Genomic DNA, 13,739 nt, shown 5'->3' on the forward strand with positions numbered 1-13,739 from the left:
TCAGTACATTCAGTATAGGATTTGGGATGTCATGTTATGGTTGTACAGGATATTGGCTAGGCCACCTTTGGAATGCTATGCGCAATTCTGGCCTCCCTGTGAAAGGAAAGATGTTGTTAAACCTGAAAGGGTGCAGAAAAGATTTACAAGGATGTTGCCAGGATTGAAGGGAGAAGCTGAATAGGCTGGGCCTTTTTCCCTGGAGCATCTGAGATTGAAGGGTGACCTTTATAGAGGTTAATAAAATCATAAGGGGCATGGATAGGGTAAATAGACAAAGTCTTTTTCCCAGGATAGAAGAGTCCAAAACTAGAGGGTATAGATTTAAGATGAAAGGGGAAAGATTTAAGAGGGACCTAAGGGGCAACTGCCTGTGTGGATTATGCATGTTCTCTCCATCTCTGCATGTGTTTCCTTCGGGCACTCCATTTCCTCCCACAGTCCAAAGTGTAGGTTAAGTGGATTGGCCATGCTGAATTGCCCATTGTGTCCAGGGATGTGCAGGCTAAGTGGGTTAGCCATGGTAAAAGTGGGGTTACAGGGATAGGGGTGATTCTGGGTGGGTGCTTTTCTTAGGGTCAGTGTCAACTCGATGGGCTGGATGGCTTGTTTCCCCACTATACGGTTTCTATGATCATCTGCCTCAAATATCTCCAAACGTGCAAAATCTTCTTTGCCTATGCCTGAGGGAAGGAGAGCCAAATGTTGTGTCAGCTAGCTTGTTCCAGACAATGGATTGAATTTGGGAACTTCCTAGTTTGTCAGCAGGCTCTTCTTTAGTAAGTGAGGGGACAGGTCAAGAAGATACTTACAACTCATTATCACTTCTGTAACACAGTGTCTCTGCAGCTGGTTCCAGTTTCCCTGGGGCCGCTTTGTTGAAAATCATAGGTTTACAGCCAGCTTCAAGATGAATGGGCAGAAAATCACAGTGACTGTACTCCCTGCTGGGCACCTAGAATTGGCCCTTATTTATTGGTAATGCTTTAAACTGGTTTGAAGTGTTTATTTTTGAGTGTGCGCTGTGTACAAAAGTCAAATTGTACTGAATAAAAATGCGCAAATAAGACTAGGCAGTTATCTTCTTACTGGTTTTAGATGTCAGTAAATAGTTCAAATTAGTCCTGGGAAGAATTGTAAAGATTATTTAGATAAATGTGATGTGTTGTGTGGTAAAGATTATTGTGGTACTGACTCTAAAACTCAGGTGAAATTTGATGCTTTCCATTAGAATTTAAGGCTGAAGCTTGATATATGTAAACAGTGGAATGAGTAATATCCAATTATATTGATTAGATATTGATATCTTGTCAAACAAACATACCACAATGACAGCTGTTTCTGCCTGTAAGCTCAGGTTATTGGAATGATTTCGTGTGGCATCCAATCCACACTGTATATTGGTTATGATTTTGGGCTATCATCTCAGGGATTCTGAGGTCCAGCATTGCCATGGCAACCTGCACAGTTTGTGGGCCAACATCAGAAAAATTATCAACATCTGACTCAATAAATGTTTTTCAGTGAACAAAGGCTTGTCATCCCTATAATAAAAGCAAAATACTTGGGATGCTGGAAGTCTGAAATATAAATAGGTAGTGCTGGAAAAAACTCAGCAGGTCTGGCAGCATCAGAGAGAGAAACAGAGTTAACATTTTGAGTCTAATATGACTCTTTTTTTGGAAATTTTAACTCTAAGTTTCTCCAGCACTTCCTGTTTTTATTCCTGTCACCCCTCCCTGATCTTGGCAACGTGTGACTCTCTTCAATGCCCTTTGACAATGGTCAATTGTTAAAAGGAAACCGTTACCATTTGACTTCCCAAGTCTGATTGGATTTATCCCTGGAGATTTCCTTACATAACAATCTGCCTCCAAGTACCCAGCCCCCACACTCTTGCGAATTGTTACCCAACTTTGTCCTTTCTGAGATCAATCAGGATGTGAGTAAATTCTCTCCTTGCTATTCAACTGGGTAATACTTAACCGTCAGTCAAGTGTCCTTTTTACTCTATGTTCAATATTTAGATAATGAATAACCAAAGGTATTCAATGAGAATGTTTGTTTTTATAAAGATACAATTTTCAAATGTTCTTATAATTTTTCTATAAGCTTAACTACAGCAATAGTATACAATCATCAAATGGTTAGAGCTTAGAAAGAGAGGCAGGCTAATAGAGCTTAGAAAGAGACCATTCAGCCCCATCACATCTAGACTGGCTCTCTGCAAGTGCAACTTAGCTAGTGCTGCAACAGTGCTTCCTGTAAGTAGCACTACAATTTATTTTCTCTCCCAGAAAATTATCTAGTTCCTTTTTGATTGAATCTGCCTCCATTACATTTTCAGTCTGTGCCTTCCAGATCTTAACCAAAAAGGTTTGATTTTCCTTTTTAATTTCCCCTTCAAATCTTGGGAATTTCAAACTAAATAAAAACTGAAAGAACTGCGGATGCTATAAATCAGAAACAAAAATAGAAATTACTGGAAATGCTCAGCAGGTCTGGCAGCATCCGTGGAGAGAAATCAGAGTTAACATTTTGTGTCGAGTGACCCTTCCTCAGAACTGCATTAATGTTATCTCTGATTTCTCTCCACAGATGCTGCTGGACCTGCTGAGCTTTTCCAGCAAATTATGTTTTTGTTTCTGAATTTCAAGCGAACCTTGGAGCGTTGACAGCTCCATCAACAGATCAAAAGGCCCACCATCAAATTAAATAAATTAATATAACCTTTTGAAATTATTAACACCGGTTACCATGGGATGATGAGTGCTGTATTTTTCAATGTTCAGAATATGCTTGAACATAGATGATTAGATTAGATTCCCTACAGTATGGAAACAGGACCTTTGGCCCATCAAAGTCCACACCAACCCTCTGAAGAGTAACCCACCCAGACCCATTCCCCTATATTTCCCCCTGACTAATGCACCTAACACTATGCACAATTTAGCATGGCCAATTCACCTGACCTGCACATCTTTGGATTGTGGGAGGAAACCGGAGCACCCGGAGGAAACCCACGCAGACACGGGGAGAATGTGCAAACTCCACACAGACAGTCACCCAAGGTGCAAATTGAACCTGGGTCCTTGGTATTGTGAGGCAGCAGTGCTAATCACTGAGCCACCGTGCCGTACATCGCAGGACAGTTAGCATCTGATGACATGGAAGATGCAGCAGATTAATATCGCTGAACATTTCATCATTTTGAAATGAAATTAATTTCAACCGTATCTAGTTTTTCATTTTGGCTAACATCCATAGTGGAAGTGCACATGAGAATTTTATTTTTCCATCCTCATTCTATTTTAGCAGCTGATGAGGGACAGATTTTGGGCCAATTGCTTCAAAGCTTCAAGCATATATCTAGTGAACCCAGAGCAGACTGGGACATTAAACTAACCTGCTTTAAAGATTTAGTCTCAAGGTTTATGAATGTTCTCTATCAGAGTAACTGCACACAACCCTGAGGCAATGGAACAGGAATTTTGCAGGAATAGGTACATCTCCAGTTCTATGCTCCTCACAACAAAGTGATTATTTTTGCCATGTTATAGCTTTGAATTAGGCCAGTTGGTCAAACTTCTGTATTAAGGATTCTGTGCATGTGTGCCACTGCGCTAGCTATAGCTTCCAGCAGTGATTTCCTTTGAGACTGCACAGCATATGGTGCAAAGAGAATGCTAAAAATGGAGACAATGGGAACTAAAAGGGTTGCAGCTTCTGATATATAACCAACACTCAGTAAGGCAAACTTGACTTCATTTCAGCAGTGGGCCAGTTGGTAGCGCATTATGAATCTCAAGGTTCTGGGTTCAGGTTCCACTCCAGGGCTTGAGTCCAATAATCACAACAGTGCAGTACTGAGGAGCACTCAACTCTCTGAGGTGCTGTCTTTTGGATTGGATCTGAAACATAGGCTCCATCTGCCTACTCAGATTTAATAGCACCATTTCAGAGTAGAGAAGCTATCCATAAGACCATAGGAGCAGAAATTGGACCATTTGGCCCATCGAGCCTGCTCCGCCATTTGATCATGGTTGTTATCCCTGGTAACCTGGCTGAAACTTATCTTTCAATCAACAACACACAACAACAAACAATACAGATTAGCTGGTCATTATCACATTTTTGACTGTGAGATTTTACTGAGTGCAATTTAGCTGCTTGCATCTTCTATGTAACCACAGCAAGCATACCTCAAAAAGGAACCTATTGGCTGTCAAGCACTTCAAGATGTCTGTGGTCATGAAACATGCAGTATCTTTTGTATTTTAGAGATCCAACTTTGATTTCATGAAAGGGACATTTTCCCTGCAATAGTCAACATTGGTGAAAGTCTCAGCCTTCAGTTTTCATAGTTAAAAATCACACAACACCAGGTTATAGTCCAATAGGTTTAATTGGAAGCACACTAGCTTTCGGAGCGACACTCCCTCATCAGGTGATTGTGGAGGGCTCGATAGCTATAAATTCTGTGTTACGATCGAGCCCTCCACAATCACCTGATGAAGGAGCATCGCTCCGAAAGCTATTGTGCTTCCAATTAAATCTGCTGGACTATAACCTGGTGTTGTGTGATTTTTAACTTTGTACACCCCAGTCCAACACCGGCATCTCCAAATCAGTTTTCATAACTGGGGAAACAGAAAGACTTTCATGGCATCCCAAAGTGTTTTACGGTCGAAGAATTACTTTCCAAGTGTAGTGCAGGTATTGGACTGGGGAGGACAAAGTAAAAATCACATGATACTGGGTTATAGTCCGATAGGCTTACTTGAAATCACAAGCTTTTGGAGTGCCCGTTCCTTCTTCAGATAGCTAGTGAGAGAGAATACATTGGAACAGAACTTATAAGTAAGTTTATAATAAGTTTGATCTTTTACTTATAAATTCTGTGTCCGATATATCCTCTCTCACTATCTACTTGAAGAAGGATTAGGGCTCCGAAAGCTGGAGTTTTCAAATAAACCTAATGAACTATAGCCTGGTTGTGTGATTTTTGACTTTTTCCAAGTGTAGTCACTGCTGTAATGAACAAAAGCAGTAGCTCACTTGTACACAGCAAGGTACTCAGCCCTGCATCACCAATCCCAAATCTAATCCCCTAAATCACCCCACAGGCCAGGTCCACCCTGACAGCTCATCGGTCACAACACCCCGCTCCAACCTGACCTCTGCACCTGACCTACCCAGTATACTTAACCACCTAACTGTCACCTTACCACCTGATCCCTAACTCCTCATCCACCTGGCATATCACCCCATTACCCACATAGCACCCAATTGCTCATACACCTGACATTCTGTCCCATTAACCAGCTGGCACCCTACCCTGGCATTTTAACCCATTGCCCACCTGTCACCCTACCCCATTATCCACAGCACCCAACCCCTCATCCATCTGGCACCTGACTCCTCATCCACTTGGCATATTATCCCATTAAGATAAAGTGAGGACTGCAGGTGCTGGAGAGTCAGAGATGAAAAGTGAGACACTGGAAAAGCGCAGCAGGTCAGACATCATCTGAGGAGCAGGAAAGTTGAAGTTTTGTGCATAAACCTTTCATCAGGAATGGCAATTTTTCAGCTCCACACTTTTTGATATATTGCCCCATTACCCACATAGCACCCAAATGATCATCCACCTGACACATTGCCCCATTACTCACCTGGCATTTTACCCCATTACCAAACAGGCACCCAATGTCTTACTAACCTGGCATGCTACCCCATTACCTACATAGCACCCAACCCCTCATCCACCTGGCAGCCTACTCCATTGCCCACATAGTACTCAATGCCTCACCCACCTGGTACCCGACCCCATTACCCAACTGACATCCAACTCCTCAAAAACCTGACACTTGGAGCCCTCACTCATCTAGCATCCTGTTCTCTGTTAAGGACAATGATGGGTAGACACTAAATCATGACTTTGCCTGCAAACCCACATCCTGTGAATGAATATGAACAAAACATGTTTATTGAAATGACAACAATGCAACATTCTTCAGAAACTTTACATCCTGTCCTGGACTAGACTGTTTCAGCTGGGGAGATCCCTGTCCTGGACAATTCAGGAGGCTTCTATTCTGGACCGGACCAGGTGGGAAATAGGGTTTTCAATCCTGATAAGCATATTTGTGCCTAACTGTACAATTCAGCAGTAAGAAGTAAGACTGAATGAATATTGCAGCTGATTACACTGGGCTATGCTATAAAGAGCCCTGTTTAGTTGGGCCTATGGTGCTATCAGATTGAGAGATATTACAATGAGAAAATATGACAGGGGTTATAATATGAGCATACCTCTAAAGAGATAACAGAGCACTTGATAGTATTTACTTTCCTGGGGATTATAAACAGATCAGTACATTGAGAAGGAAGAAATAAAATGGAAAACAAAATGTCCAAAGAACTGTGGATGCTAAAAATCAGAAACAAATACAGAAATTGCTGGAAAAAACTCAGCAGGTCTGTCAACATCTGTGCAGAGAAAGCAGAGTTAATATTTTGGGTCCAGTGACCCATCTCCAGAACTAGAATGGAGTTTCTTCAGAAATAGAATGGACTTGGATTTATATGGCACTCTTCATGAGCACAGACATCCAAAGCCGAGGAAGTAGTTTTGAAATATAATCATTATTATAATGCAAGAAACTCAGCAGCCAGTTTGCACATAGCAAGATCCCACAGAGTGAGATGCATAAGTGGTGAGATAATTGTGTTTTTTCATTGATTTTAACCAGAGGTTAGACACTAGGGATAAACCCCAGCTCTTCAAAATTGAGCTATTGGATCTTTTCCATCACCTGATGAGGTAGATGGACCTGCAGCTTAACAGTTTATTTGAAAGGCAACACCTGTAATAATGCCATCTCCTTGGTCTGCACATCTGAATGACTCTCTGTGAAACATCTGCATTCCTCAATTGCTTTCCAAATCTTCATCCAAAAAAAGTGCTGATTCACCAGTAATTTGGCAATCTCAATTAGAGGTGGTGTGTGATGGAAAAGCACAGAACAACAACTGGATGCTTCTACAAGGTGGTTTAGTTACAGGGGATTTGACTCGTACACCTGAACTGGAAATTCTCCATTCCGAGAGCAGCAACCTCCCAGAGCACTGTCCCTTTACAGTTCAGTGACAACATGAAAAACATCAATCAGCTATTGTCTTACAAATTAGAGTTGTGTAGTCTTTATGGTACATAATAAGGCTGATCAAGACCATTCCAGCTCTCTGCAGAACAATCCAGTCAGTTCCATTTCCATGTTCTATCCCCATATTGCTCTCGAGTGTCATCCAAATTCCTTTTGAAATCACCAACTGTGTTCGAATCTAGCACCCTCACAGGCAGCAGGTTCCAGATCCAGGACCAATCATGATACTATTAAATGGCATAATAGGCTCAAGGAGCCAAATGGCCTTCTCCTGCTCCTTTTTCTTATTGCTTTCTGGTCTTATCATTATCATTTGCTTCATCATAAAGTTCCTCCTTACACTGCCAGACCCTGTATCTTTCAACCTTGTACACCTGCCTTAATTTTAGGGATTCTATGATTCTATACCTCCTTCTTGACGACACAGATATTTTGGCCTCAACCATTCCACAAACTCATCTGGGTGAAGAAATTTTAGGAGTAGATCCATTGCTTAGAATTTCAAGAACAGTTAGTGATGTGCGATAAAGTTTGGCCTTGTACAGCAAGAATGAATTTTTAAAAAACACAGGAAGGATAGTCCCTGAGAAAAGGATCTTGAAAGAGGGCCAGTACCAATTAAATGAACTCTGTAAGACTGAATGCCTTCACTAGATGAGCACAGTGTGTGGGAAAAGTCAGATTAACCCGGTGGCTCAGTTGTTAGCACTGCTGCTTCACAGTGCCAAGGACTCAGGTTCGATTCCAGCATTGAGTGACTACCAGTGTGGAGTTGCATGTTCTCCCCATGTCTGCCTGAGTTTCCACCGGATGCTCCAGCTTCCTCCCACAGTCTAAACTTGTTAGAAATTCACCAACAATCCTTAGACAGCACTTTAGGACATTAAGCTGCCAGTCATGTCCCTCCCTGAGCCATATTCTGTAGTTGCTATGATATCCCAGTCCCATGTTCCTAACCATGTCCTGAGTTCATCTGCCTTCATTTTATCTCTTACTGCGATATTTGTATCATTGATGGTCACAGGTGAAGTGCCGGATGACTGGGAGTTGGCTAACGTGATGCCACTGTTAAAGGATGGTAAGGACAAGCCAGGGAGCTATAGACCAGGGAGCCTGATGTTGGTGGTGGGCAAGTTGTTGGAGGGAATCCTGAGGGACAGGATGCACATGTATTTGGAAAGGCAAGGACTGATAAGGGATAGTCAACATGACTTTGTATGTGGGAAATCATGTCTCACAAGCTTGATTGAGTTTTTTGAAGAAGTAACAAATAGGATTGATGAGGGCAGAGTGGTAGATGTGATCTATATGGATTTCAGTAAGGTGTTTGACAAAGTTCCCCATGGGAGACAGGTGAGCAAGGTTAGATCTCATGTAATACAGGGAGAACTCGCTATTTGGATACAGAACTGGCTCAAAGGTAGAAGACAGAGGGTGGTGGTGGAGGGTTGTTTTTCAGACTGGAGGCCTATGACCAGTGCCACATGGATATAGATATGTAAATGATTTGGATGTGAGCATGAGGTATAGTTAATAAGTTTGCAGATGACACCAAAATTAGAGGTGTAGTGGACAGCGAAGAAGAAGTTACCTCAAATTACGTAGGATCTTGATCAGATGGGCCAAGGGGTTGAGAAGTGGCAGATGGAGTTTAATTTGGATAAATATAAAATGCTGCATTTTGGGAAAGCAAATCTTAGCAAGACTTTCACACAAAATGGTAAGGTCCTGGGAGTGTTGCTGAACAAAGAGACCTTGGAGTGCAGCTTCATATGTCCTTGAAAGTGGAGTCGCAGGTAGATAGGACAGTGAAGAAGGCGTTTGGTATGTTTTCCTTTATTGGTCAGAGTATTGAGTACAGGAGTTGGGAGGTCATGTTGCGGCTGTACAGGACATTGGTTAGGCCACTGTTGGAATATTGCGTGCAATTCTGGTCTCCTTCCTATCGGAAAGATGTTGTGAAACTTGAAAGGGTTCAGAAAGATTTACAAGGATGTTGCCAGGGTTGGAGGATTTGAGTTTTAGGGAGAGGTTGAATAGGCTGGGGCTGTTTTCCCTGGAGCGTTGGAGGCTGAGGGGTGACTCTATAGAGGTTTATAAAATCATGAGGGACATGGATAAGATAAATAGACAAAGTCTTTTCCCTGGGGTGGGGGAGTCCAGAACGAGAGGGCATACGTTTAGGGTGAGAAGGGAAAGAAAGAGACCTAAGGGGCAACTTTTTCACACAGAGGGTGGTACGTGTATGGAATGTGCTGCCAGAGGAAGTGATGGAGGCTGATACAATTGCAACATTTAAAAGGTATCTGGATGGATATATGAATAGGAAGGGTTTGGAGGGATATGGTCCAGGTGCGGGCAGGTGGGACTAGATTGGGTTGGGATATCTGGTCGACATGGACGATTTGGACCGAAGGGTCTGTTTCCGTGCTGTATATGCCTGTGACTCTATGACTAAGGATGTACAGGTTAGGTGGATTAGTCATGGTAGATGTGGGGCTTATGGGGATTAGGTATAGGTCTGGGTGGGATGCTATGACAAGGGCAGCAGATATATGGAGACAGTGACGCCACCACTTGCATGTTCCCCTCTTAGCCACTCACCATCCTGACTTGGAAGTATATTGCCATCCCTTCACTGTTGCTGGGTCAAAAGTCTGGATTCCCTCTGTAATGGCATTGCAGGTCGACAGTTCAAGAAGGCAGCTCACAACCACCTTCTAAAGGGCAACTAGGGATGGGCAATAAAATACTGGTCAGCCAGTGATGTCCAAGCCCATAATAATAAAAAGGTCAGTTGGCCATGCTAAATTGTCCGTAGCGACTAAGGATGTACAGGTTAGGTGGATTAGCCATGGTAGATGTGGGGTTTATGGGGATTAGGTATAGGTCTGGGTGGGATACTATTGGAGGGTTGTTGCAGCTTTGATGGGCTGAATGGTCTCTTTCTGTACTATAGGAATTCTACAAAAATAAATAAAACAGCCCTCAATCCATTCAATGGGGAAGACTGAGATTTAGAAGACTTCCCATGATTTGTGGAATGAGGCAGATGTGAGGAAGACGTGGATAATCAAGAAACCTATACAAATGCTTTGACAACGCTGGTTCAAGTCTCACCACTGGTGTAATTTCAATTCAATTAATCATTCTGGAATGAAATGCCAGAAGTGACCATCGTCTTTTTAAAAAAAAGCTCATCCGGTTTGTAATGTCCTTTAAGGAAGGAAATCTGCCCTCCTTACCTAGCCTGGCCTACATATGACTTCAAATGGCAATGAAGTGGTTGGTGCTTAACCACCCTCTGAAATGGCTGAGAAAGCTGCTTGTTACAAGATAAATGAGCAGAATGTGCTGGCCTTGCCTGTGACATTACATCCCATGGAAGAATAAAGAAAGCAAATCATGCTCATGTCTATTTTCTTCAGCATGTTTTCCTCAGAGTAATGACTAGCCTGAGGAGCAGCACTCCACGTGAAGCATGTCTAATCAGTTGTCTCTCCTGCTCTACTTGCCTGACACAGGCAGATTAGAAGGATTTGAAGCATTTGTTACTTAATAATTAGTTTGTTTGACCACACTATTGGTACATCTTGGTAGCCAGCAGGTGTCTGTCGTGGGATTTGAACCTGGTTCACAGGTAGGGACTCGACCCACAACTCCATGAGACCTTCTCTCATCCAGGAAGCTGATGCTCCCTGCCTCTAATCTGTGACTTTATTTTTCTCTCCACTAGACGGTGCTGGCCGAGGATCACATCTCCACGATTCAGAGCTTGGAGCAAGCTCTGAGGCTGAGGGACAGTTCAGTTCAGATACTCAACGATCAGCTCCAGGCAAAAAATGAACAAATTATCCAGCTGAGCCCAACACGTAGAAGTCCTTACGGTATTGTGTCATTATCCATCTGTTCACAGAGGCCTTACCTTGTAGCTAAAGCAACAGTGGGTTCCAGAGAATAGGACAGGCAGACTTCAGGCACAATACGTATTGAAGAGCAGCCAAATATAAGATGCAGTAAACCACTGGTGGCAAAGATTGAGTGTTTCTGAAGGATAAAGAGGAAGTTCTCATTTTTTTTTAGGAGAAGGTGGAAGGGTGACCTAATGAAGGTTTTTAAAATTAGGAATGTTTTTGATAAAATACACATAGAGAGAGTTTGTCACTGAGGAAGAGGATAACTAGAATCCATCAACGTAAAACTCACCAGAAAAATAATCCAATCAGGAATTCAGAAGAAAGCCCAGGACCCAGAGAGTATTGAGAATGTGGAACTAACTGTAACAGAGAGTAGCTAAAGAAAGACTTGCATGTAAAAAAAAATTCTTCATGACATGCAAATGACGCAGTGTTCTCTAGTAAGTGACATACTTTAAAGATGTCCAGGGATGTGCAGGCTTGGTGAACTAGCCACGGGAAATGCAAGGTTACAAGGACTGGGTGGGATGCACTTTGGAGGGTCGGCGTGGACTCAGTGGACTGAGTGGCCTGCTTCCACACTGTAGTGATTCTATGATTAATAGAACTATCCCATTTCCTTTTCCCTTTTGCCTATCCTTCTGGAATATTGAATACCCTGAATATTGAGTTCCTAGTCTTGATCACCATGCAATTACGTCTTTGTAATAGCTATCAAACCATATTTATTTCTCACAATTTGTACCGTCAACTCATCTATCTTGGTAAAAAAGATGTGTGCATTCATATAAGGAGGCTTAAGCTTTAACCTTTTCACCGTAATTACTTACCTGGTTCTAATTTCTGCTGTATTTTTCTGCATTTATTTTCTGCCCCTTCCTGTTTTATTTTGATTATTACTTGCCTTTCATTACCCTGCACCTCTGCTTTCTTCTTTCTTTTAAGAAATTATCTGAGATAAAAACAGAAGTTGGAAGAAACCCTCAGCAATACCTCTACAGATAGAGAAATAGAGTTAACATAGTTAACATTAGAGTTTAAGATTTTCAGTTGTTCGTTCTAAATATGAGACAGATAGTTTTTTTGTTAAGCAGAGGTATTAAGGGATGTGGGCCAAAGGCAGGTATATGGAGTCAGCCCACAGATCAACCATGACCTAATTGAATGGTGGAACAGACTAGAGGAGCTGAATGGCCTACTCCTGTTCCTATGTAACTTTTAAGATCAATGTATAGCCCAAATAATTAATACGTTTTAGAAAATCCACATGTCGCTTAACTTCTTCACAATTTGAATGATTGACTGGTTGGTTTCGTCCCAATGCTGTGCATTGAATCTGATCATTGTGTTACATTGCAGGGCTGGAGAGTCCCAGACACCAGCAGAACTGCAGGGTGGTCGATCCCCAGCTCAATGAGCTGGAAGTTCAGAGGTTGCAGGAGAAGGTGGACGAACTCCAGAGGAAGCTGCACGGTTGCCAGTGGCGGGAAAGACAGTACAAAGAGGAGTGCGACCGCTTACAGTCTCAGCTGAGCCAGCAGAGTCTACAGGAGAGTTGTGCACAGGTTAGTGAGGAAGAGCAGGCATCTTTTGTTTCAAGAAAGTTGAGCTGAGAGGCTCTCTCATTTGAAGAACTCAGTCACACAGACCAGATATTTTAAGGGTGGAGTTACAATAGGTTTAAAGCCCAGACATACTGGGGAAAGCTAACAATGCAGATGGTGTCAGCACCTTGGGTTTGCAGAACCTTCTCACTGATAGACAGTTTTTCTTATTTCAAGAAATACTTTATCCTTAAAAATGTCATCAGAAATATATGGTTGTCACAAATGCATTTTGGTTCTGTACAGTAACATATGAGGAAACTAGCAAGCACTAGATAGATAGATTGACTCTATCCTACAAATGAACCAAAGGCATCTTTTACTTATACACAACAATATATATGTGCATTTGAGGCACCAGAAGGGTCCAATAACTGAATGGTTCCCCATTTGGCAAGAGTGCTGTGAAAGCACAATGTTATTAGCACAAAGTTTATAAAGCCAATAGCACAAAGCATGAAGCTTATATAGCCATTATAAATATGGTCATTGATATTTTTAAAACAGTTTGTAATGCACTGAAGTGGACATAATATAGAGTGGCTTCAACTTAAAAAATTGTCCGTATGTTGCATTCTGTTGTTGCACTTAACCTTTCTCCCATGTTCACTGCACATACAATCAGCATTCAAGTTTTAAAGTTAATGAACTCAGTGATGAAGATGTCCTTTTACAAAGTGCTGAGACTGTGTAACTGCAGCAGTGGATGAACTTCTCATGGATTCATACAACAGGCAGTGGTTTAAAGAGAAGCAGCACTGAACCTTACCTGGAACCCCCTGTCATGATTGACCCTAGCAGAAATTGAACCAGATCAAGGGAACACTGATAAGTTGATCTGATTATTTTCTTCCTTTGTTTTTGTTTAAATCTTCATCGTCTCTCCATCCCTCCTCCCTGCCACAGGAGCCAAGCCATGACATGGAGTGGATAAAGAACACAGAAGAAGAACAGTAAGTGTTTAATCAGAGTGCCTCCATTGGTACTTTTCCTTTCTGCTCTGCTCTTCTTAGTTAATGTAATTTTGCCTCTCTCATGTCCTTTCTTTA

At 42.1% G+C, this 13,739-nt stretch overlaps 1 protein-coding gene across 3 annotated transcripts in view; it reads left to right on the plus strand.

The window, feature by feature from the left end:
• Positions 1 to 13,739, plus strand: part of tbkbp1 (TBK1 binding protein 1) — a 145,144-nt gene that overhangs the window by 21,110 nt on the left and 110,295 nt on the right. For all 3 annotated transcript variants that reach the window (XM_043674871.2, XM_043674869.2, XM_043674872.2), the window contains 3 exons: positions 10,906 to 11,056; positions 12,446 to 12,651; positions 13,597 to 13,643. In XM_043674871.2, coding sequence (XP_043530806.1) covers positions 10,906 to 11,056; positions 12,446 to 12,651; positions 13,597 to 13,643 — 404 coding nt within the window. The remainder of the gene's footprint in view (positions 1 to 10,905; positions 11,057 to 12,445; positions 12,652 to 13,596; positions 13,644 to 13,739) is intronic.

This window comes from Chiloscyllium plagiosum, unplaced genomic scaffold, assembly GCF_037043375.1.
Source record: "Chiloscyllium plagiosum isolate Xiang-an unplaced genomic scaffold, Cpla_swu_hap1 HiC_scaffold_32, whole genome shotgun sequence".
Taxonomy (NCBI): Eukaryota; Metazoa; Chordata; class Chondrichthyes; order Orectolobiformes; family Hemiscylliidae; genus Chiloscyllium; species Chiloscyllium plagiosum.